This window comes from Botryllus schlosseri, chromosome 6 (genome assembly GCF_051294905.1).
Source record: "Botryllus schlosseri isolate E-star chromosome 6, Bs_hap1, whole genome shotgun sequence".
NCBI classification, from domain to species: Eukaryota; Metazoa; Chordata; class Ascidiacea; order Stolidobranchia; family Styelidae; genus Botryllus; species Botryllus schlosseri.
In genome coordinates, this window is record NC_137241.1 from 30,302,339 (window position 1) to 30,326,232 (window position 23,894).

Consider the following 23,894-nt stretch of genomic DNA (forward strand, 5'->3'; position numbering starts at 1 on the left):
CGTTATTCTTCGTCACCTTGATTGACATGGTCGTCATTCATCCCATTTTCTTTTGTTGGTGTTGCTGTTATTATGAGTAAAAAAACCAAAAAAATCAAAAAAAATTATTATTTGAATTATTTAAGTGATTAAAATCGATTTTAATCAAGGGCAAAATGATTTAAACCAGAACCCTATGTACGGTGCTTGTCTTGCAAACATATGCTCCACGCTGCCATACATGCACAAACACCACAAGAAGAAGAGTCGGTTTGAAGAAAGTCGCCGCAAAATTCCTTCGTCACGCTGTTCACATCTATCCTAGAAATACCAGATAGGTATTCTGTAATTGACGATAAAATCTCGTGTTGCTCCTGCGTATCACGGGCACCAGAAGAATCGTAAAATGTGATTATTTTATTCTTTTCTTAAAAACAGAGAAGAGCAAAATGATTGAAATCCCGACGAATAAGAATTGGTAAAAGTATGACCTCGCGTAAGCGCCGATTGTGATCAAGGATAGTGTCTGGAACTGCTCGAGGCTTATTTCCACAAAGTATGAAATGAGTCATGTCCGTTGTCAGATACCCATAATGACTTTCATTTAACTGAGAATTTCCGTTGAGCGCACACTGGATTACAAAAGCATTAACAATACCGTCTGTTAGCCATCCTGGTTTAGTGTCATTTGTCATGATTTCATTGATATTTTGAATGATTTTCTCCGATGGGTTGGGGCAAACAGACACTATATCAGCATACGTCACAGCGACTTCGAATTTCGATTTGATCGCAGTGTCTGTCAATTTCGTACCGACTGTCGATAAGGCGTGTTCTTGTATCGACTTCCATAACTTTTCTGCGAATTTTTCCTCCGGTGTCAATGATTTTGAGTTATACGATCCCTGATTTTTTCGGCGGCCGTGGGAGTTCCGTAATATCCTTCTCTTTGGCTTCGTCTCTTGAATTTCGACTCTAGAAATTTTGGCTTTTTATTTACCGGTTGTTCTTCTTGATGATATATTTGGAGTTTCGGTACGGGCCGCGAGCCGTACTTGACTTTCACTAAATCATCAGCAAACGATTTGCCAGTCACTCTCGTTGCATCTTCGTAGTCCCACACGAACTTTGGTACATTTGATGCACGCTTGTTGTTTTGATAGTTTCGCTTCAACTGCCGGAAAAATTGCTCAATTTAACCTTGCGTTCTTGTACCGTCGCAGATTGAGCGCCCAGGATATTTCTTCAATTGTTTCCACCAATTTGCATATTTCATGTAATGATTTGGAGGAATTTCAGGACAACTGTGCCTTGATAAGTCTCCTAGCAGAAGACGCGAGGTTACACCGAGTCGACTAGCGATTACTTCAACGAACTTGGTGTAAAATGACGCAATATACGTAACTTGGTCATCGTGTTCGTAATTAAGCAGGGCGATCTGGAATCTAGAAATGGATTTTAAATAAAGTAATTTGAAAGCTCTTTCCGATGATGTGTTAATTATCTGAATTGTAGGTGAGGTACACTTTTAAATCCGGCCTTGAATGTGGAATTTGCCATACATTGAAATGGCGGCCAACAATGCCCGACAGCGCAATATAACGTAGCCTTGGTCCTCGTGTTCGTAATTAAGCAGGACGATCTGGAATATAGAAATGGATTTTAAATAAAGTCATTTGAACGCTCTTTCCGATGATGTGTTAATTATCTGAATTGTAGGTGAGGTACACTTTTAAATCCGGCCTTGAATGTGGAATTTGCCATACATTGAAATGGCGGCCAGCATTACCCGACAGCGCAATATAACGTAGCCTTGGTCCTCGTGTTCGTAATTAAGCAGGACGATCTGGAATATAGAAATGGATTTTAAATAAAGTAATTTGAACGCTATTTCCGATGATGTGTTAATTATCTGAATTGTAGGTGAGGTACACTTTTAAATCCGGCCTTGAATGTGGAATTTGCCATACATTGAAATGGCGGCGAATAATGCCCGACAGCGCAATATAACGTAGCCTTGGTCCTCGTGTTCGTAATTAAGCAGGACGATCTGGAATATAGAAATGGATTTTAAATAAAGTAATTTGAAAGCTCTTTCCGATGATGTGTTAATTATCTGAATTGTAGGTGAGGTACACTTTTAAATCCGGCCTTGAATGTGGAATTTGCCATACACTAAAATGGCGGCGAATAATGCCCGACAACGCAATATACGTAACTTGGTCATCGTGTTCGTAATTAAGCAGGGCGATCTGGAATCTAGAAATGGATTTTAAATAAAGTAATTTGAAAGCTCTTTCCGATGATGTGTTAATTATCTGAATTGTAGGTGAGGTACACTTTTAAATCCGGCCTTGAATGTGGAATTTGCCATACACTAAAATGGCGGCGAATAATGCCCGACAGCGCAATATACGTAACTTGGTCATCGTGTTCGTAATTAAGCAGGGCGATCTGGAATCTAGAAATGGATTTTAAATAAAGTAATTTGAAAGCTCTTTCCGATGATGTGTTAATTATCTGAATTGTAGGTGAGGTACACTTTTAAATCCGGCCTTGAATGTGGAATTTGCCATACATTGAAATGGCGGCCAACAATGCCCGACAGCGCAATATAACGTAGCCTTGGTCCTCGTGTTCGTAATTAAGCAGGACGATCTGGAATATAGAAATGGATTTTAAATAAAGTAATTTGAAAGCTCTTTCCGATGATGTGTTAATTATCTGAATTGTAGGTGAGGTACACTTTTAAATCCGGCCTTGAATGTGGAATTTGCCATACACTAAAATGGCGGCGAATAATGCCCGACAACGCAATATACGTAACTTGGTCATCGTGTTCGTAATTAAGCAGGGCGATCTGGAATCTAGAATTGGATTTTAAATAAAGTAATTTGAAAGCTCTTTCCGATGATGTGTTAATTATCTGAATTGTAGGTGAGGTACACTTTTAAATCCGGCCTTGAATGTGGAATTTGCCATACACTAAAATGGCGGCGAATAATGCCCGACAGCGCAATATACGTAACTTGGTCATCGTGTTCGTAATTAAGCAGGGCGATCTGGAATCTAGAAATGGATTTTAAATAAAATAATTTGAAAGCTCTTTCCGATGATGTGTTAATTATCTGAATTGTAGGTGAGGTACACTTTTAAATCCGGCCTTGAATGTGGAATTTGCCATACATTGAAATGGCGGCCAACAATGCCCGACAGCGCAATATAACGTAGCCTTGGTCCTCGTGTTCGTAATTAAGCAGGACGATCTGGAATCTAGAAATTGATTTTAAATAAAGTAATTTGATGTGTTAATTATCTGAATTGTAGGTGAGGTACACTTTCGTATCCAGCCTGAAATATGATATTCGCCGTGCATCGGTTGAGGGTTAATAATCTGCGTTCGCGAAAATAGTGTTTCACGTGATCACAAATATTCCGCCGAAATTCCGCCAGGACCACTTCAGTCACGTGCGCACTGCGCTGAGAGATAAGTGACTGCAATCGCCGTTCTGTAGCTTTGCACAAGTGACATGACTTGGGACTCGGCGTCCGGGAAATATGTGGATTGGATTGCAGTATTCTGTTTTCACCGAAATATAGAAAGATAATGTACAATTGGCTATATGTAGTTCAGCAGTTCAACGTCGGTAGATGTGTGATTGTGAACAATGCGATGTTCTTACTCTATATTATTCAATGGAAATATAAATAGCGAATCAATCTATACTACAACATCTTGCAAAATGCATTGCCTAGATTCTTGCCTCCTACTTCATAAGGCTATATGTTTGAATTGAATTGACTTGTGTCGAGTCACCTCAAAACAAGTATATGGTGACTTGAATAACCTTCAAATGTCCAGTAACTTGACTCAAATCAAAATCCGCAATGGCTCGATATCATACTTGTGACTTGTTTCCAAAAATGTTCGCTATGTGCACAATTAGATCAGTACATGCAAAAAATCCAAATCTGCACTCCAATTCCAAATTTCAAAATCACCGAGCATGTAGGCTACAAGATTCTCAGATGTGCTCCAGATACAGATTCCCTTTCCAAATTTTACTCTAAATTGTTAGATTGGAGATAAATGCTGCACAGGAGATTTATCTATATTCCAACCGCCGCTATACTTGAAAGTTTTAGTTCTATTATAAAAACATCAAAATTCTTATTCAAATTTTGCTGGATGTGGATACCCCATAAGATCGTTATCTTATGTACAATACAGACGCAAAGCAAATTTGACTATATTCAGAGCCGCAGTCATAGAGTTATTGAAGCATATTTGAAAAAAAATAGTACCGTTGGAAATCTTTCATTAATATTCACTGTAGATTTACCCACCATAAACCCAATTTTTCAAACCCAAAATTCTCTGCAATAATAACTGTGCTTCTATTGGTTGGAAATGAGCCAAATTTGTTACCCATTGTATTAGCAATTTGAAAATTTTATTTCTCAATACACCTGAACTTTTTTTACCTCTTAAGCTCCGCTACTACATGTTGTAATTCGGATTTGACATGTAGCGTAAATTTGAAAAAAGCTATTTTTTAAAAATAATATGTGTGTATGCTTCACCCAATCGCATCATCACTATTCCATTTTTTCCATAAGCTACATAGAAAGGTAACTAAGTATTAAGGTACAACCATGGTTCAAACCGTCTGTCTGGACGAGAACAAGCACGCATTCTCAATGCTGCAAAAATTGAAAATGATGAAACGTGATGACGACCTTTGTGATTTCACAATCGAAGTGAAAGGCCAAGAATTTCGAGCTCACAAGAACGTGTTGGTCGCCGGCTCCGATTATTTCAAAGCCATGTTGAAACATGACACAAAGGAAAATCAGAACGGCCGTGTCAAGATGATGGAGATGGATTTTGATTGCGTAAAGAGTTGTATTGATTATATTTACTCCGGAAAATTTGATATACCGGATGGGAAAATCACTGATCTTCTCCAAGTTGCTGATATGCTGTATTTGGAAGACGTCAAGGTAGCCATCGGTGACATCATGGGTGAATATCTGACGCCTGAGAATTTCTATCTCACGAGAAATGCTTCTGTCATGTTCGGATTTGACTCGATCACGGCGTTGTGTAGTAAATTCTATGAAAAAAATTTTATGACATTAACTTTACAACCGGGATTCAAGAATGAAAAAAAATCAGATGTAATGGATGTATTTCAATCGAACAAACTAAATCTTTCGGACGAAGAGAAAGTCATTGTTTCACTCCGTTGGATTGGCGAAAATACTGCCAACATGCAGGACTTGTATGACTTGTTCAAAATAATCGATTTACACCAAATTTCTGGCGATTTTCTGAACACTCTTCTTGAAAACGACCCGATTGTCAGCAACGACCTGCGACTCTACAAAATGTTGAGCAATCCATTGTTGACCAAATCCACCGTGGTCTCGAAGGGGATTCCAAAAAGGGAGATAAGTCAGAAGGAAAATATAAACGAACCGATTATTTTGTTTGATGATGACGCGGATTGTCTGCGGTCCTACAACCCGGCTTCACATCAAGTCACTAAATTCCACAACGAGAAGTTTAAGCACCTGGGAAAATTCAAGGTTACTTTCCTGGATTCTTACATTTACTTGCTGTGCGGTGGTCGGTCCAATTACCGTCTTAATTTCAAGTATAAAAACTCAAAATGGGAGCGGTTAGCGGATATGAATGTAGATCGAGGACGCTGTCCTACTCCTGTCTCGCATTCTGGATCGATTTACGCGATTGGCGGTCTTGATAAAAGCCATAATTCTCTCAAATGTGTGGAACGGTTCGATCCAAAATCAAGCACATGGACTCGTCTCAAAGATAAGCCTCAAGCTATCGCGGTTGCTGCTTTAGTATCACTGGAGGATTCTATATATTGTATCGGAGGTTGGAATGAGAAGGGTCGTGATTCCAAATCGTTTTGCAAATTTCAGCCCATGTTGAACAAATGGTTGGATCTTCCACTGATGAGAACCGCAAAGAGTTTTTGTGGAGCGGTAGCGACCCACCGTCAGATATTTGTGATGGGCGGATGGAGAAATAGCACTATGTTAAAAGATGCAGAGTGCTACGACGTTGTCACATCGCAATGGTCGGCACTACCCCCGATGTTGAAAAGGCACGATTTTCCCAAAGCGTACTATTCTGGAGGTTGTGTGTACGTTATGAATTGTGGGTCATCTGACGAGGCTGAGAGATACATTCTCGGCGAACAGGTGTGGCAGAAAGTCAAAATGAAAGGAATCGGGAAGTTTCGTATTTGCAATTCTGTGTCCATTATTGCGTGAAATGATTGTTTCGATGTAAAAATTTTGTAAATCATTGTTTCAATGCTGTAATTCTTGCAAACATGGTGACAGCTCGGCCCAATAACAGGCAACTTGGTTGCTTAAAAATATTGTTTTTCCAATTTTACATGTTAGTTGATAAGATTGTGAGGTTGCTTAAAAATCGCTGCGTATTAAATTTGGCTTTCTTACAACCTATAGAAGCAAAACTATTGCAGTAAAAAATTTGAATTTTTTGAAAAAAAATTATTTTCAAAGTTTACTGGCAGAGATGATGCATGACAATTTTGGCTCAATTTTGTCCCATAGAAGCGAAGTTATCACAAAATTTTTGATTTTTGATAAGCGAATTTAAGATACAGCATTTTTAGCAACCTAATTTTATTAACTTGCCATTAAAATTTGAAAAAGAAATTATTTCTGAACAATGATATCAAATCATGTCTGGCAAAAGTCCATAAATATGTATGGAATTGAGAAGCTTCGGATTTACAATTCTGTGTCTATCCTTGCCTGAAATCATTGTTTCAACGTGAAATTTTTGTAAAAATTGTGCTATCTTGGTGCAATGACACCCAATCTTTGTGTCTGCAGAATGCAAACATATCAACCTTGCCTGCCAACACATGCCACATCCATTTTCATCACTTGTCCTTTTATGTGTTCTATTTTATTACTTTTCATCCAGTGTGCATGCCTGTTATTTACGTTTTCTAGGTGAAAGGTCGAAAACATATGGCTCTTTTGGTGCTAGGATGACTCTCCGATAAATTTTTCATTTTGGCACCTGATTTATCAATATTGCTGCAACTTGTTTGTGTCAGAGTCGATATTCTTATGGTAGCTGAGCTGAGACAAAACAGTGGCATAATTAGAAGGCTTTAGGGCAGTGCTTGAAATTTATCAGACTTGCAACCTTGAGGCAGGGAGATACTTATGGCCCCAGCAGCAAGAACTTTATTGTACAAATACACCAAATCCCTGAAATTTCCTACACTTCGTGTGATTTACTGCCTCAGGGACTGTTAATTATCAAGCCTTGTCACAATTTCATAATATTCCCTACCAAATCTTGACATTTGTGCCAAACTGATCTTGGTACTACTAACTTGTAATCAAGCTACAATAGTAGCTTTCAGCACAGTAACAAATGCTCGAAGAAGTTTGGGCAGCGCTGCTTTAGGGGCTCAAAACTCCTTTTCAAATATTACCTGCTGATATTTGCCCATTTATCAGACGCAATATATCGCGTTTCTCCCCCGCATTATTAATCGGGTTGATGCGGTAGGTACCCGAGAGAGATATCACATCAATTTTTACACACGGACTGCGGCGCTAATGACAAATAAATCCCCGATAGTGAACCCTGATTTTGTGCCATCCAGAATTGACGATTCTTAAATTACAACATTATGGGTGAGATGGATCTTTTGATGACCCCTGCTCCAGGCGAAGGTGGGCGTCTGATTTCAAGACTACTCCCAGTCCTATCTTTTACACTGTTACTCTTCTGTTCTGATACAATATTTCAATAAACGACTGACTATCATGACAGATCACAACAAAGGTAATGTATTTAGAAGGAAGCTGCTTAATAGGACGAAGCAGTGCATTAGAAAGATCACAGCGATAAAAAGTATGTAAAAGGGTCGCATCGTACAAGCAAAGTCAAATTTTTACAGATCCCGGAAATCCGAGCGAGTCATACTTCAGAGCATTTGATGCTGGCGTTAGCGTCGATCAACGGAGGGACGTTATGAGTTGGCATGATCGGATTCAAGATGTCTTGTCGCATCATAATCTCATTAGGTGTAATAAGGTTCACGTTAGTATTATTATTACTAGAATTCATGACCGGCTCATGGAATGCGTCACTTGAATTAAAATGATCTTGTGAATCGACAATGCCCGCGTTTCGCAATAATTCGCCTTCTCGTAAAAAGTTAGACCAGTTTGAGTTGGAATTGTGGTCCGACATAAGATTTGGCAGTAGCGGGGCTGTGTAACCGCCCATATTGAGCAAAGATGACAATTGCGGGGCGCTAGAATGTGATTGTGTTGCCATCGGATAATTTGCGTTTCCTTGAAGATGCGACGATATTGCGGACATGGAAACTCCATTTTGTTCGGTATGAATATCTCCTTGTGACATCATGGGGTTCAAATTCTGCATGTGGTAATAAGGATCGGTCAGCATTCTTGGCGGGAATACGTTGTTTGATTGTAGGAGTGGGTTTGGGGCTGTTGAGTGCGGGTGAGGAAATCCGATTGGCTGCTGGTCGGAGAAGTGACTTCTGGCAGGATGACGCGGCGGGTTCGGTCGCCGTAGGGCAGAGTTGAACACGGTTTTGATGATTTGCGATTCCCGTTCTCGTGGGGTGAGGAGCTGAAAGTAGAGTTGAATATTTCAGTTTTTCCATATTAGATTCTAATCAGGATGATAGCTACACAATTTGTTTAAATTAGATTAGAATTAGTATGACCGCTATACATTTTTCCTCAATTAGATTAAAATTACAATGATAGCTATACATAGTTTTACCATACGTCCTCTTGGGGACCAGCAAGTCAAAATTTTGAAAAAACATCAATTTTTTTTTCTTGGCTGGAAATATTAACATAGTACCTATTCTCTTACCTCATGGCCTTGTCTTACCTAAAACAACTAAAAAACTTCATAATTTCGATTTTCATAGGCACTGGTTTAGTATCTTTTATTACTGGTAAAATGCTTTTCAACGTTTTCTCCATTGTAAAATTTTGTTGCACAGCTCCATGGTAAAATTTGTATGACATATATGTCGTATAGTGTTCACTCAGGGTTTTTTGAAAAGCTAACATCAAGATGTATGATATGCTAAGAGTCGTTTGGCCTCGGTCTACCTCGCTCTGAATTACAGAGCTTCAAAGCAAACTATTTGAAAAAATGTCATGACATTTGAAAATTCAATATGAAATTTCTCCAAGAGGGGGTCGCGCATATTCCTTCAAATTTTAGCATAGCACAGCACTGTCCTAGCACTTCCTAAAGATGGCGTTAGATTGGAAAAAGGGCTTCACAATTTTGGGACTTTGCATTCCCCGTGTCGGTGCATTTTTTCTCCTTCAAATTCACAATCTGCAGGATAGAACAAATTTTTTGTATATAGCATAGCGACATCTAGCGACTGTGAAAAAATTTCATGGTGATGGGGGTAGCCATCCGAAAGTTAGGTTTTTGACTTGCTAGTTCCCTTAAAAGTATTTGCCCTCTTTTTTTTTACATTTTTCAAAGTGTCGTCGGAGGACGCCCAAATGTCGTATTTTTTGAGAATTTGTCGTCTTTTTTGAAAATTTTGGTTAAATGCATGTTTAAATTCAACGGAGATATAGAACATTCGTACTTAAGTTTCGTTCCGGCGGATTCTTTCGAGAATTGAGCCAGAAAGTTGGCCTTTATTTTTCAAGTCAACCAACTACAAAGTCGGAATGAATTTACCAATTTTTTAGGATTTTACTCCAGTATTGTAAGTCTGAAATTTTGAAAAATTGTCTTTTCATATGGGCGGGAAATCTGCTCCTTGACCAATCTTTACAGCCCTGACAAACATACCTGCCCGCCGGGTCCTTGCACGAGTTGTGACGGCGCGTTTTGTGTGAGCCCATCTTTCGGCCGCAGAGCGAAAATGCGTCCGGACGTCGTACCGATGTAGGAACCGTGAAGTCCGTTGATGAGATAAAAGAGCTCGCCTGTCACTATCAGGGGCTTTGAGTTCGACCCGGGGATTGAGTGTGGAAGAGGAATGTCTGCAAAAGTCCTTAGATCACAACTATTGCCACTAAGAATAAGGCTGTAAACCTCGATTGGTTGTATCGCAGCATACAAAACATGTATAACAAAGCTCCAAACGTTACTGGAAATGTCATATCTGTGAAGTCATGATCAATCCACAGCAACGTCGCAAAGTGCAATGAAATAGGTATGGTCAGAAAAATATTAAATCATCTTCGATGTGATGAAAAACTGCCATTATATTCTTTCTGGTCGCATAAAAGGTGCATATTTGAGCATTCCACATCATTCTCGATAATCGAACCACTCAGGTTCCGCATTATGCCCAGTCCTAATACTAAGAGTACTATTTTGAGCAGTTCGACACACACATACACACACCTTTCTGAGCGAGTGTTTTCCTGACGTTTATCCCAGACTTCTTGAGCATAGCCACGATGTGACTCTCCCCCACCGACAAACCCTGAGAAACGACACGGTGTCATTGAAACGTCTTTGAAAACAAACCAGCAAACTCACCGCAGACGAATTGGCGCCCTGCATGGGGTAGGGGGTCGACTGGACCGGTCTGACGTTGGCGACAGGTCGATTTGACGCAGAAGAACTGAACACATGAATGATTTTAGTTGGTGAGCAGCATGCCTGGTCTACGATTGTTCAAAATTGCACTTTTTTTCCAGATTCCGAGGATTCAATAATAATTAACAGCTTGGTCGGCTAAAATACGCTACACACCAAATTTGTCTCAATTCCAACTGGCATATATGAACGCACAAGAGTTCGAAAAAATTTGAATTTATAGTGAAAAAAATTATTTTGCTGTCAACCCCATGAAATACTTCAGTTGCCTACAAAATCGATGCAAAACATATTTGACGCGATTCCAACCTTTCAAGTTTTTCATTCATAATTCTGGGATTACCAACCATCGAGGCTATTTTTGCGAATCCAAAATTTTAAACTGCAGTAACTTCACTTCTACCGATGAGAAGTGAGCAGAAATGGTTAGGCGTCGTTCTTTTAGACAACGTAACGATTTCGTGTGGTTGACAGTAAGATTTGAAAAATATTCTCAATTTTTTTTTATAAATTCAAAATTTTCAAACCCCCGTGCGTTCACATCTATGCCAGTTGGAATCAAGCCAAATTTGGTGTGTGACGTTTTTTTAGGCAACTCAACTTAATCCTCGGAATCCAGAAAAAGAATTTTTTGAGCAACCCTATTTCGCATACTCGGACTGATGCGGTTACCTTCGATCGAGTAAACTGTTGCTTTTCCCCGGGTATCCCGCGGCAGCATAGAAATTTGCGTAAGACGGCCTGCTGTAGTTGAACGAGGACGACGCTCTTTTCTCCAGCTCGTAGCCTTTTTGCGCGGCCCGTTTTTCCGCTTTGGTCAGCCTGCTGCCTTTGCAATCCATCAGCAAAGACTCGTGATGGAACGGGGCTTTCGTGAGCCACCCGCGGTGCTCCTGAAAAGAACGAGAGAGTTCAGACTGGCGCAAACTACCAATGTAGTTAGTTGATGGTAAACTAGCTAATGGTTTTATGAGTACTTCTAGTTCTAGCTGCGCATTTTGAAATAGTTTACTCGCCAAACAACTAAAAAACATATGTCGACGTTTTGTCGGTGTTCTGTTTTGTGATGTTCTTGCAGCTTTTGCACGTTCAGAGTCATCGCCACTATCGGAGGCATAGCCAGGGGCTGGGTTTTGGGGGTTGGAAACCCGTCCATTTCCAAATCAAAACCTATTCCTTTTGAATTGCCGATTCTATCATCACTAGGGCGATTTTTTGACCCAAAAATCGGAAGATTTAGACCTAAAAATTTCAAATTTTGACATTTTATGACCATAAAATTATCAATTTTAACCAAATTTGTCCTAACGTTTGCAAATTAGGTGTTGGAATTGTACTACTTATCTTTGTTTCTGGATGGAACTGTCTGTACTTACGAAGTAGTTTATCCTGAAAAAAAATCTTTTTTTGCCTCAAAAACCGACATATTTCTGCATGAAAAAACTTTTATTTTAACGAAATCTGGCCCCATGCAGAATTCCAGATGTTACATTACGTATTGCAGTAGAAATAATTAAAATTTGTTGTAGTACAACAAAAAATACTTTCCTACACAATCGAGTAGAAAGTGTCTGTCCTTACTAAGTAGCTTGCCAAGAATGAATAAAGAACGTTCAACAGCAGCAGTTGTTGGCTGACAACAATGAAGCTGTGCGTACACTGCTGGTGACAAACCGTGTTGCTGCATTCGGACAATGTTGTCTACATCACAATTTTTCATCATGCGATTCTTGATATAAAAACCAATGCCTACGCAATCTCGCTTCAGATGGGATATTGCGGTACTTTGAGCATAACACCATGTCAACCTATTTGTTTCATTTGAATGTTTATGATTCACAATGAGCAGACAATGGGTCGTCTACAACGGAACGGCAGGTCCATAAAATAGGCTACAAGCTGTAAAATGTCAAATGATAAGTTCACTGACAGTTCAAAATCTAGGATACGAATGAAATGCGGGTTGCAAAAAAGTGTTAACGTTGTAAACAATTTTGTTTGACATCTTTTGACCTAACGCTACAATTTAACCTAATCATAACTGTGTCTCAGCTCATTTGCAATTCAGTAATGGTTATTATCAGTAACTAGTTAGTTGGTTGCAGATTTTTAAAGGTCGTCCGTTCCAGTTCTAGTTGGGAGTTTTCAAAATTCGGTAGTTGATAGAAGTCAGCCTGATTGATTTAATTCCGATTTGAGTATCAATCTTCGAGCCGGGTTTCACCCTTCACGACGTCATAACAGTATGAAACATGTGAATAGATATGTATATTTCTACATTTCATACATCCACAAAGAATATAACTCCAGTTCCACATCACACGAAAGATAATTTGGCATATTCACTACAGCACCTATTTCATTTGACTTTGTGACAATGCTGTTGGTTGACCACGAAGTCACAGATGTGTCCTTTCCACTAACGTGCCTTGTACTCTAACTACAGGTTTCATATGCTGTGTTGCTACCAATCGAGGTTTACAATCTCCCACAGTGGAATATAGTATCAGAACCAGACATGGGGTGATTACTTCATGAATGTAATCGATTGCGATTACGATTACTTCTGAATGACGCGATTACGATTACGATTACGATTACAGCAAAATCAGGAAGTAGTCGATTACGATTACGATTACATTGGAAAAGTAATCACGATTACTCACGATTACATTTATTTTGCATCTTAGAAGCTATGTTGGAAGACAATATATGGATTGTGCTGAAAAGGCCTAATGAGATAACAAACTCCCTTTAAAAAAGATGCGTCATTTGTTTGTTACGTCATAATGTACCCATTGTCCATTTTCATGGAGGTCAATTTATCGCGCCCAACGATTTGCATTCTTGCCAGGGCAATAGCTGCCGCACCCCAAATTCCCCAATAGGGTGGAGAGCGAGCTCGAAGGGAACTCAAAAAGTATTTCGTAAACCAACATAAGTTATAGAGTATTTACGAGAGATCTAATTAACTTGAAAATCCTCTCTAGATCAATGATTGCCAACCGCGGGTCCGAGAGCCGCATGTGGCTCTCAGCTAGCCAACTTGCGGCTCCCCTTGACGTTGGAAAATCCAACAAAAATAATAAAAAATCAATATATAACAACAACAAAAATGATATTCAAAAATTTCACTTGCTTTGCTTGGAATCTGGAGTTTATAATTTAGGGTGAAGACCAATTCCTTTGGTGTCGAGTAGCGATTCTCTACTCAGCAACGATTTCGTTACTCAACTCACGTCAAAAAGTATGCTCACACTCATATGCGTCTGGATCGGTACTCAAATTTAAATCTGCTCATCACCAGACTTAATTAAGTGCAGGCGGTGTTACAACACGTTTTACAACGCTATCTGACCAGCAAACCAATGGATTTTTTGACTTGATTGTTAAGTTCAACGGCCGCATTGAATGAATGCTTTTTAACAATGATGAAAATGTTTTCAAGTCCTATTGTAGTAAATGTGGCCACTGACCCTAGTAATTTACAACTTGAGTTGCTAGACATGCAGTCAGATACAAAAACATGACAATTTGCTTATGCGTCTCACGAAAGTTTTTCTTTTAGTCTGCTACGTTTGAGCCACTACAATATCTTTTGATTATATAACAAACCGGAGGTCACGAATTAAGAACATACACTTAAGTAATTACAACAAGAAACCAGAGGTCATAATTATGAATTAAGTTGCCCCAACTCTACAGGTAGGTAATTGTGTGGCTGCAATTGTGTGGCTGCAACACCAATGGGTTGCGGGTTCGAGTCTGAACGAGGTCGACTTCGGAATTCATACCAAAGTGTTGGAGGTTTATCTAGGCTCCTCCTCGCCGCCTCATTCACGTAAGCGGTGTCTTACAAAAAGCTTAGAAGTGGGCCGTGCTACAAGTCGGCAGATACGGAATCGAAAATGCATGAAATCGGTCTGGTGTAAATGTCTGTGGTAGTCGACAAACACCATGATTACCTCAAACAAATAAACTCTACAGGTATATCTGACCATCGCGGGCTGAGAGAGGATAAAAAATTAATAGTAATATATTGCAATTACTAAATTTCTTGACGAAATTCAGTCTTCAACTTGAGATTACCACCATACGGGGGCCAAAGACCAACGTTTGGACTCGGAGACGAATTGCTGTTTTGGTCCTGGTACCAGCTACAACCCACGCTAACATGATATATAAGCCCATGGCCATGGCGGCAGGTCCCAATGTTGAATAAAGAATTATGAAATAACGATAGGCGCCCGTTTCAAGTAGAGTCATATGAGAATAAGACAAAGCGAACATAAAATTCTGCCTTCAACTTAATACAGATATTGCACTGCAAGCTGCCGTTACGAGAAATGGCAAAACGGCTCGCTTATGATATATATATATCACCAGCTGTTGATTTTTAACTGCTTCGTTGTGGAAACCGCAATGTCTTATTTGACGAGTACAAAATTTCAAATCTTTGTACGGTGTACGTACGTACTGGATAGGCCTACTGCTCGCCAAGCAGCAACGGTCAAACTGCGTTTAATTAAGCATAAGCATAGCCAAACATCAACACGTAAGTTACTATTATAAACTATAGGCAGAGCGGAGATGAATTATACTGCTGCGAGGTAGTGGCGTGTGGAACACGTTGATAACCTGATATACAGCACAGCGGGTGTTCTTATAATCACACTAATCGACGACGTAGGTACATCGAATATCTATTTACTGTGCATACTTCTTACACAATGACGCGCAAAGCTAATAGGCTGCTTCTGACGTAATAATGAGCAGTGGCGTTTGAAAATCAGGCGTTTGTGCTGTCACGAACCTGGTATAACATCTTTTCCTTGTTCACGAATGTTCACTTGTTTAGTTTATGTCATAGTCCTTGTACAAATAAAAAGTAATCGTTCCTTCACAGAGAAATCGATTAGATATGGGGAGTAGTCGATTACGATTACGATTACTTCGGATTTTTTTCGAATGTAATCGATTGCGATTACGATTACTTGAAAATGCTGTAATCGTCGTAATCGATTACGATTACCAATCACGATTACCCCATGTCTGATCAGAACTATAATTTTATTTAGGTTTCGTATCATTGGAGTTATAAAGTCCAGTGGCCAACCTTCAAGGTTTCCGAGAGAGTGTGGTCCGTGCAAATTTTTTCGCAGTCCTCGGCGCTGGGTGCCAGAATTTCCTCGTCGTCGTATATGAGTAGTTTTGTGATGTCTTGCCTTTCCAGACTTTGTACCGGGTTCAGCTCGTCCACGACGCGATCTGGCGGAAAATACGCACATGTGTTCAAATTACTCTAATTCTAATTTGTGAATATTTCTATGCTCTCACTTTCATTCTATTATAATTTCCGTTTTTTTTTTAAATGTAACAGGAGAACTGTACCGTGCGAAATGAACCAAGTTCCCTGTTCAGACATTTGATACGAAGGAAACTTAATGCTTTCTAATGCGCAGTATTATTCAATTTTCGAGTTTTTACGAATTCAGTCATTCTAATTCCAACATAGCCTGGATACACTGTGCAGTTCCAATTGTAAATTTCATTTAATTAGGTCAAACTGTGCATCTATCATTCTAATTGTAATCTAATTTGGAAAATACTATGTAGCTATCATTCTACTCGTAATCTAATTTGAAAAAGAAAAAAACTATGTAGCAATAATTCTAATTGTAATCTAATTTTGAAAAACACATGTATCTATCATTCTAATTGTGATCTAATTTGGAATAATACTGCATCGCAGTCACACTAATTATAATCTAATTTTGAAAAATACTATGCAGCTATCATTCTAATTGTAATCTAATTTGAAAAAAACAAACATGTAGAAATAATTTTAATCTGATTAGGGAAAAAACAGTGTATCTATCATTCTAATTGTAACCTAATTTTGAAAAACACATGTATCTATCATTCTAATTATAATCTAATTTTGAAAAACATATGCAGCTATCATTCTAATTTTTAATGCTAATCTAATTTGAAAAAAAACTGTAGCTTAGCTGTCATTTTAATTCTAATATATTTGGAGATAACTGATAATTTCCTAGTTGTTCACTATTCAGCATTCCTACTCTAAGAGTCACAGTGAATTTCTACAATATTAAAAGAAGTAGCTTTAACATGACTTGACTCGAGTCATCTTCAAAATGGGAATGAATTGACTCAGCTCAAATCAAAATGATGTGTACCCAACACTGGTAAAGTAGTACAAGTAGGCAAAAGCTACTCGAGTAGCGTCGTATCACCGACATCAAAAACCCACCTGACATTCCTTGCTTTGAAATCTGTCGATCGTAGATCTTCTTTTCCATTGTTTGGTCGCAAATCAGTCTGTATATGATGCATTTTTTCGTCTGCCCGTACCGGTAGACACGGCACACGGCTTGGGCGTCGTGGCAAGGGTTCCATGAAATGTCGAAAACGACAACCCGGTTGGCGCCGACCAGATTGATGCCAAGACAGCCCGCCCTGACAACATAGATTCGTCAATTAGCGTTAGTACAAGATCTTGTACTAAGCAGTTTGTAGTTATCTACTAGGCGTAGAATACTTATATCGTTTGCAGACTTGTACATAATTCTGGATTTGCAAAACCAGCCACTAGAAATAGCACTACACACTTTCTAAAATGCGCAACTAAAACTCGAACTAGAACTACACACTTTTCAAAACTGGAACAAGTACTGCACGCTATTTAGAATTCGCAACTACAACTAGAACTAGAACTACTCACCTTCCAAACCTACAACTAGAACTACTCTTTCTCAAAACGAGAACTAGGACTACAAGTTTTTTAAAATTTGCAACTAAAACTAGAACAACTCACTTTTCAAACCTACAACTGGAACTAATCACTGTTCAAACCTAGAACTAGGACTGCACACTTTTTAAAATTCGCAACTAGAACTAGAACAAAACAGCTCGCTTCTCGAGACTCGCAACTAGAGCTACGACTACTCACATTTTGAAATGGAAGCGGTTTCGACCCAAAAACCCACCCCCTGGTTACGTCGCTGTTAGTAGCGATGACTCTGAGCTAGCAATAGCCGCAAGAACACCACACAACAGAAGACAGGTTTCGCGATTCAAGCCAAACAATGTCACCTGTTTTCTAGTTGCTCGTATTTTTAAATGTGCAACTAGAATTAAAACTATTCAAAAAATTAGTAGTTAGTTGACCGTCAACTATCTGAATTGGTAGTTTGATGAAGTCTGATTAACACATATATTATTATTATACTGAAGAGCAGCCTTGGTCAGTGGTGAATAACCTTTACGTTTTCAGAAGCCTGCAATCCTACATGCATTGCTTACTCGAGCGGTCCCGTTTCCAGACCACTTTTTCTTACGCAAAGCTAGCCTAAAAATCAAAAAGGATTCTCACCGTGTCGAGAGCAGGAAAAGGTGAATTTTATCGTTGGTTTTCTTGTTGAATTGCTGAATCATTTTTTCGCGCTCGGCCGAACTCGTGTTGCCGTCCAATCGGTAATAGGACTCGTTACGAGCCCATTTGCTGTGTCGAGAAGCATCATGATTAGAACCAACCCAAAATCGTATTAAGCCAATACCGATAAATCTGATATATCCGGGCGATATTCAAAAGATAAGGCATGTAGCTTAAGGCGCATTTCCAAAACTTAATAGCATATATTTTCACAGCTTTACGGCCATTGCTATGCTTGGAAATGAAATAACTAGAATCACTTATCAGAACAACTGTCACTAATTGCTCAAGTTGTTATGATTTTAGACGAATTGCACTTGAGAGTTATCAGTAGGGCAAGTTTTTGTAGCAGGCAAATCCATGGAAAGTTGCATTTATTTTTCACAAAAGTTGCAGCAACAAGTTGCATTGATCTCTCAAAAACATTGCACTAAAAAGTTGCATTTGTTGACAAGATCCTTGAAATTGTTAGGGTATGAGATACTCGAATATAACCGTATTCAAGGCACTGTAGCAAAACTCAGTGTTGGCGACTTCAATAAAATCAATAACCTGAAAAAATTGTCACACTGAAAATATAATTTTCGTCGGTCTAGCCGGAAAGTACGTCAAATCAGAAAGGAGCTCAAATTTAAACGAAATTGAAATGATCAAGCAATTTATTTGCATATAGTGCCAAACGTTTCCAGTAAAAAGTCAGTTGCATGAAAAAACGAAAAAAACTTGCAAAAAGTTTCAAGAAAAAGTCGCGAAAACTTGCATGAATAAACGGAGAAAAGTTGCAATAAAAGATGCCTCCAAACAGTTTAAAACACCATACTACATAACTTCTGAGTATTTAGGTAGCTGCCGGAAGCTGTAAAAAAAGTTGCAAAAACTTGCCCTTGTTATCAGTTTTTTTAGGCAAAAATTGGTCTAGAATACTTGTAGTTCGGTTCTGAATCGAGTATTAGGCTTCGAGTCTAATCGTATTTCCAGTAGCGTGCACTGCATGTTTCGGATCCTACCATATTACCAAACATGGTTTCAGGGATTATGCAGTGGAAAATAAGCATCGAAACCATAATTTTTATTGAAAAATTTATTCCTAGTGACAAGGGCCACATAATTTCCATACTCGAAAAAATAATCTCTTCCTACTCAGCTCGATCCATTAGATTGAATGCTCTATTAAGATTCGAGGACTCAAATCATTGTGCCCAGTCACAGCTTTAATTAATGAGTTCTACCAATCACAGAAATGAGTAAGGAACAAACCTTTTGGGTTCTAAAGAGTCAGGCGGCGCAGGAACATCAAGCCCCGAGAGAAACTCTTCTATGATTGTTAAAGTGGTGAGCGATTGGCTGAAGACGAGAATTTTGTCGCCTTTCGAAATGGAGTCTTCGATGATTTTCATCAAAATCACCATTTTCCCCGAAATCTCGAGTCGGTTCGGAACGTATTCTTCCAAAAGATCCATCGCCTGAAAAAATCGATTCAAGGTTCTGACGCTATGCAGAGCAATGCCAAACATAGCTGGTCAGTAGGGCTGTTAAAAATAACTTGTTCTTCTTTCGGATTCCGTGGATTCACTGGTTAAATTGTTAGGCTGCCTAAAAAGACGTTGCAGACCAAATTTGGCTCAATTGCAACTGGTAGGTGTGAAGGTACAGGAGTTTGAAAATTTTGGAATGAATAAAATAAATTCGAATTTGACTGTCAACCCCATGAAATTGCTGAGTCGTCTAGAAAAAACGATGAAAAACTAATTTTACTCAATTCCAACCCGCAGAATCGAAGTTATTTGAGTTTTTCATGCATAATTCAGGGATCGCCCACCGTCGATGCTTTTTTTGCAAATCCAAAATTTTCAGCGGCAACAACTTCGCTTCTACCGGTTGGTAAAATTTGGTATGCATTGTTCTTTTAGACAACGTAACAATTTTATGGAGTTGCCAGTAAAACTTGAAAAATTTATTTTTTATTTTTTATGAATTGAAAATTTTCAATCTCCTAGAGACTGTTAATTGAAGAGTTTTCAGTTTTTTCGGAAAAACCAGGCCTAGAATCTTGATGTGTATATTTATTTTTCAACTTCGAGAACTACGCACCCATTCGTAGCTCATGCCTTTCTCTCGTTCTTCTGCAAATGCAGTCAAACCGATAGTTGGCTTCCCGTCCGGACCGAGCGCTGCCTTGGCTCTGAAAGGTTATAGCAGAGTTGCAATGACTCGAGACATGAGTCGACTTGAACTCGAGACATTGCACATGATTCGATCCAAGTCATATGATGTAAAGTAAAGTAAAGTATATTGGCACTGGTACTTGAAAATGCGACCAGAAATTGTTCAAAGTGAGGAAAATTAGTATATTATAAAGGCGCACCATTCGATATCACCAAACAGAGTTATAAAAAGTGGATTTAATAAGACTTTAACTGGAAACTGAGCAGTCAACACAATGGCTTGGACTCGAGTCATAATACCATGACTCGGGCTCGACCCTCTGCTCGCTGACTTGGACTTGACTCGGGGGTGAATTGAAAATGACTCGACTTGACTCGAGTCAAATCGATAAAAGTGAGATTCACTTGTGACTCGGAGCCTTGTGACTTGGTCACAACCCTGGACTGTGGCCTTCGATATCACTCAATACTTCCGCAGAAGTGAGAGTTGAAATGTTGATTGATCTCAATAACGAACACCGAACAGTGAACACGATGTCTTAATACTATGACTCGAGTCAGAACTTATAAAAGTCAAATTTCAGTTTCTGGCATCAAACCTGGCGTCACGTTTTCTTTTGGCTTTCTTCAAAATGCTTTCAATGACGGGCTCCGGGAGGTCCAGGTCCATGTCGAGCAATCCGTCGTTATTTTCCAGACTTTTTCGGATCACGGCTCGGTAAAGCACGTCCGGATGGTTCCAGATCTGAAACAAGTTACTCGCTTTACAAGGGTTATGATGACTCGACTCACGATTTTTTGGTTACTGGACTTGACAGGAGTCATATTTCAAATGTGTAAAATGACTTGACTTGAGTCCATTTTCGTATTGACTCGACTCGTAATCGAGTCATTGTGCATGACTCGTATCAAGTCATATGACTGGAGACTAGGACGAACAAGAACGGCATTTCATTGTGACATTGAAGAATAGTAAAGCCACCACAATATTGGTACGTCTATCAGTCCTGATACTTGAAAATAGGGCCAGAAACTGTTAGGACTGCGGAAAATAACGGTATTACGAATGCAAGTCATCCTATATCATCCTAATCGTACCTTGCAGCAAATTGAAAATGCTTTGATCGGGTTGAGGCTACTGCACATGCTCCCAGAACTTGTTTCTTTCTGCATCTTGATGAATGTGTTGTAGAGTCTCTTCTGCCAAGCGGACATCCGCACCTGGAGCACGTACTCCTCTTTCGGAGGCAGTGAGAGTTTCAGCACCAGGTGAGACCTGACAAGTTTTAGTGATGGTTAGAGACCGACCGATATCAGATTTTTGAACGCATACCAAAAAACAACCAGCATCTTCATCGAAAACATAGTCGGAGCATTCAGTACGTTCAAAATTCATCATTCATATGGCATCTAGCTTAAGTCGCATTTCTAAAACTTGGCAGAATCGCAGCATTTATTTCAGCAGCTTTACAGCTGTTCCTATGCTTGGACATGAAATAAACTAGAAAGGGTGCATCTGGATACCTGCAAGCCATGCGAAATGTATTACTATTCTTAGTCAAGCACTGGCAGATTATAGCTCTCTGACTGTCGACTATGTTGTGACCAGACTTGGACAAATAGATAATTCTACTTGTCTAATTAAAATAATTACAAGGAAATGACGGTAACGAATTTGATTTGTAAAATGCTTCTTCTTTTCCTGAAAATGCTACAGGAGAGCAAATGGCGAGTAATTTACTTGAACTAATTCTTCAGGGATTTGGGAACAACTGTGTGCTGTCATTCCAATTATATACAAATTGAAAATTTTCTATTTGTCTCAGTCTGGATGCGACGTCACGAAAATTACTACTATTTTTCCTAATCGAATGGCCGATACAAATATTTCTTTCAAATCAACTCAGAAACGATAATAATCGGCCAGTCTCCACAATGACACTCACCCTAGTTTGTGAAATCTGTAAACTCACCTCCGTTGTACGAAGCCCTTGAGCAAAGAATGCAGAACATGCGACCGAAACCGCATTAATCTTATGTCTTGTTCGTTGCTGTCTGCGCATTGCCCGTTGCATATAGGACGTTCGAACATGTTTGAGAATTCCTGCCGCGTACCGAGGAAATTGGGCCGGACAAAGTCTACCATGCACCAGTACTCCAACAAATTGTTCTGCAGTAACAAGTTTTACAATGACGCCGTGTTCACTGTAGTTTACAGAGGCAGATCTGTACTTGATTTATACAGATTTTGCATCGTTGCAAGAAGCCGTTAATACTTTCATTTGTGCGCCTTGGAGTCGGCTTTTATCAAAATACGCCAACCTAGTTTACGCCTACAGAACAGAGATGAGCATGGATTAGGATTAGGTTTTGAAAAAACAGGATGATTTGTGAAATTTTGTCGGATTTGGATTAGACATTTTTTTCAGAACGGATTAGGATTTGATTTACCTATTTTCTGGGAGATTGAAATGTCGTGTGGCGAATGGCGACAAACTTTATACAGATCAGTTGTTAATGTACTTATGGTTACTAAGTTATCTTGAATCAAGTGAATCATTGGTTGCGAAAGAAAATTTTCGAATCCCTCCCTTGCATAAATTAGTATTTTTTTCTGAATTTCCAGTTGGAATCGGATTAGGATTGGACATGTACTTAATACGAAAAAGTTATGGATTAGGATTTGGATTGGATTAGGACATAGAAATTTCAAATCCGCTCTACTCTGCTACAGAAGGAGTTCGTGTACCATGTAAAAATAATACCTTGAGCTCAAGCAATCTTTTCGCCCCTATTATTCGAAATTTCATGCTGGTGACGTCATATTTGGTGATACGATCGTTGAAATGCAATGCTCTTTCCATTTCTCTATTGTTTGCTGATGATCACCCATGACGAGTGTCAGCCAAAAATATTCGGGTATATTTCAATATCAATGTACTATTCCATTGAATTTTATTTGTCCATACTGAAATCAACCATTATTAAAAGAAAAATATGGAACATATCAAGATTAATGCTGAGCAAAGGAGTTCTTTGACCATCTTGAAATGTTTCATTCATATATGCTGCTATACGTCTGTTCAAAGTTTTTGTGTGTATCATTTTTATTCTCACTTTCTTTGTATGGCAATCGTAGCCTATCGCACTTTGTAACAAAATCTGATGAAATTTTTGTTTGGCTTGATCATTGCATTTGCAGTTTGGCGAGAACAACAATATCAAAAGAATATCTGCTCTCTGTTGTATGCCTGCTATTTTGCAGTTCATACTTGATAAAGGACGCACGAAAAGTATTTTGAGTTCGATGAATTTTACTGCAATGCTTGTAGTAATTTGCGTGGGGATGACAAAAAGGGGGTACCTGCAACGGGTAGCCCGTTAAAACGACCCTCCTCCTGGTCGCGATCTGTTTGAGAGCTTGCGAGATGCTGGCGTGGCTGTTCTTGATACGATGGCCTTCGTCGCAGATGATCAGGTCCGGCCCAGGGTTCACCAGATGCTCGTAGATTTCTGCGATCATTTCGCAATCATGAATGACTTGATATTGGTTAATCGATTCAAAATATATAGTGTAATGGAATGTAATGACTGGAATGATTGATATGACTTGTCTTGACTCGAGTCAACTGCTAAT

At 39.1% G+C, this 23,894-nt stretch overlaps 2 protein-coding genes across 2 annotated transcripts in view; one reads left to right on the forward strand and one right to left on the reverse strand.

The window, feature by feature from the left end:
• Positions 1-7,115, forward strand: part of LOC145440652 (kelch-like protein 8) — a 328,197-nt gene extending 321,082 nt beyond the window's left edge. The window contains exon 2 of the mRNA XM_080318357.1: positions 4,600-7,115. Within this exon, the coding sequence (XP_080174483.1) occupies positions 4,636-6,285 (1,650 nt within the window). The 5' untranslated portion in view covers positions 4,600-4,635 and the 3' untranslated portion in view covers positions 6,286-7,115. The remainder of the gene's footprint in view (positions 1-4,599) is intronic.
• Positions 7,116-7,836: 721 nt separating this feature from the next.
• Positions 7,837-23,894, reverse strand: part of LOC145440626 (helicase ARIP4-like) — a 37,400-nt gene continuing 21,342 nt past the window's right edge. The window contains exons 10-23 of the mRNA XM_080318313.1: positions 23,622-23,770; positions 22,231-22,427; positions 21,356-21,533; positions 20,857-21,002; positions 20,184-20,274; positions 19,350-19,555; positions 18,033-18,161; positions 16,911-17,116; positions 15,753-15,904; positions 11,309-11,529; positions 10,577-10,661; positions 10,439-10,520; positions 9,878-10,071; positions 7,837-8,671 (exon numbers count right to left, since the gene is read on the reverse strand). Coding sequence (XP_080174439.1) covers positions 7,988-8,671; positions 9,878-10,071; positions 10,439-10,520; positions 10,577-10,661; positions 11,309-11,529; positions 15,753-15,904; positions 16,911-17,116; positions 18,033-18,161; positions 19,350-19,555; positions 20,184-20,274; positions 20,857-21,002; positions 21,356-21,533; positions 22,231-22,427; positions 23,622-23,770 — 2,720 coding nt within the window. The 3' untranslated portion in view covers positions 7,837-7,987. The remainder of the gene's footprint in view (positions 8,672-9,877; positions 10,072-10,438; positions 10,521-10,576; positions 10,662-11,308; positions 11,530-15,752; positions 15,905-16,910; positions 17,117-18,032; positions 18,162-19,349; positions 19,556-20,183; positions 20,275-20,856; positions 21,003-21,355; positions 21,534-22,230; positions 22,428-23,621; positions 23,771-23,894) is intronic.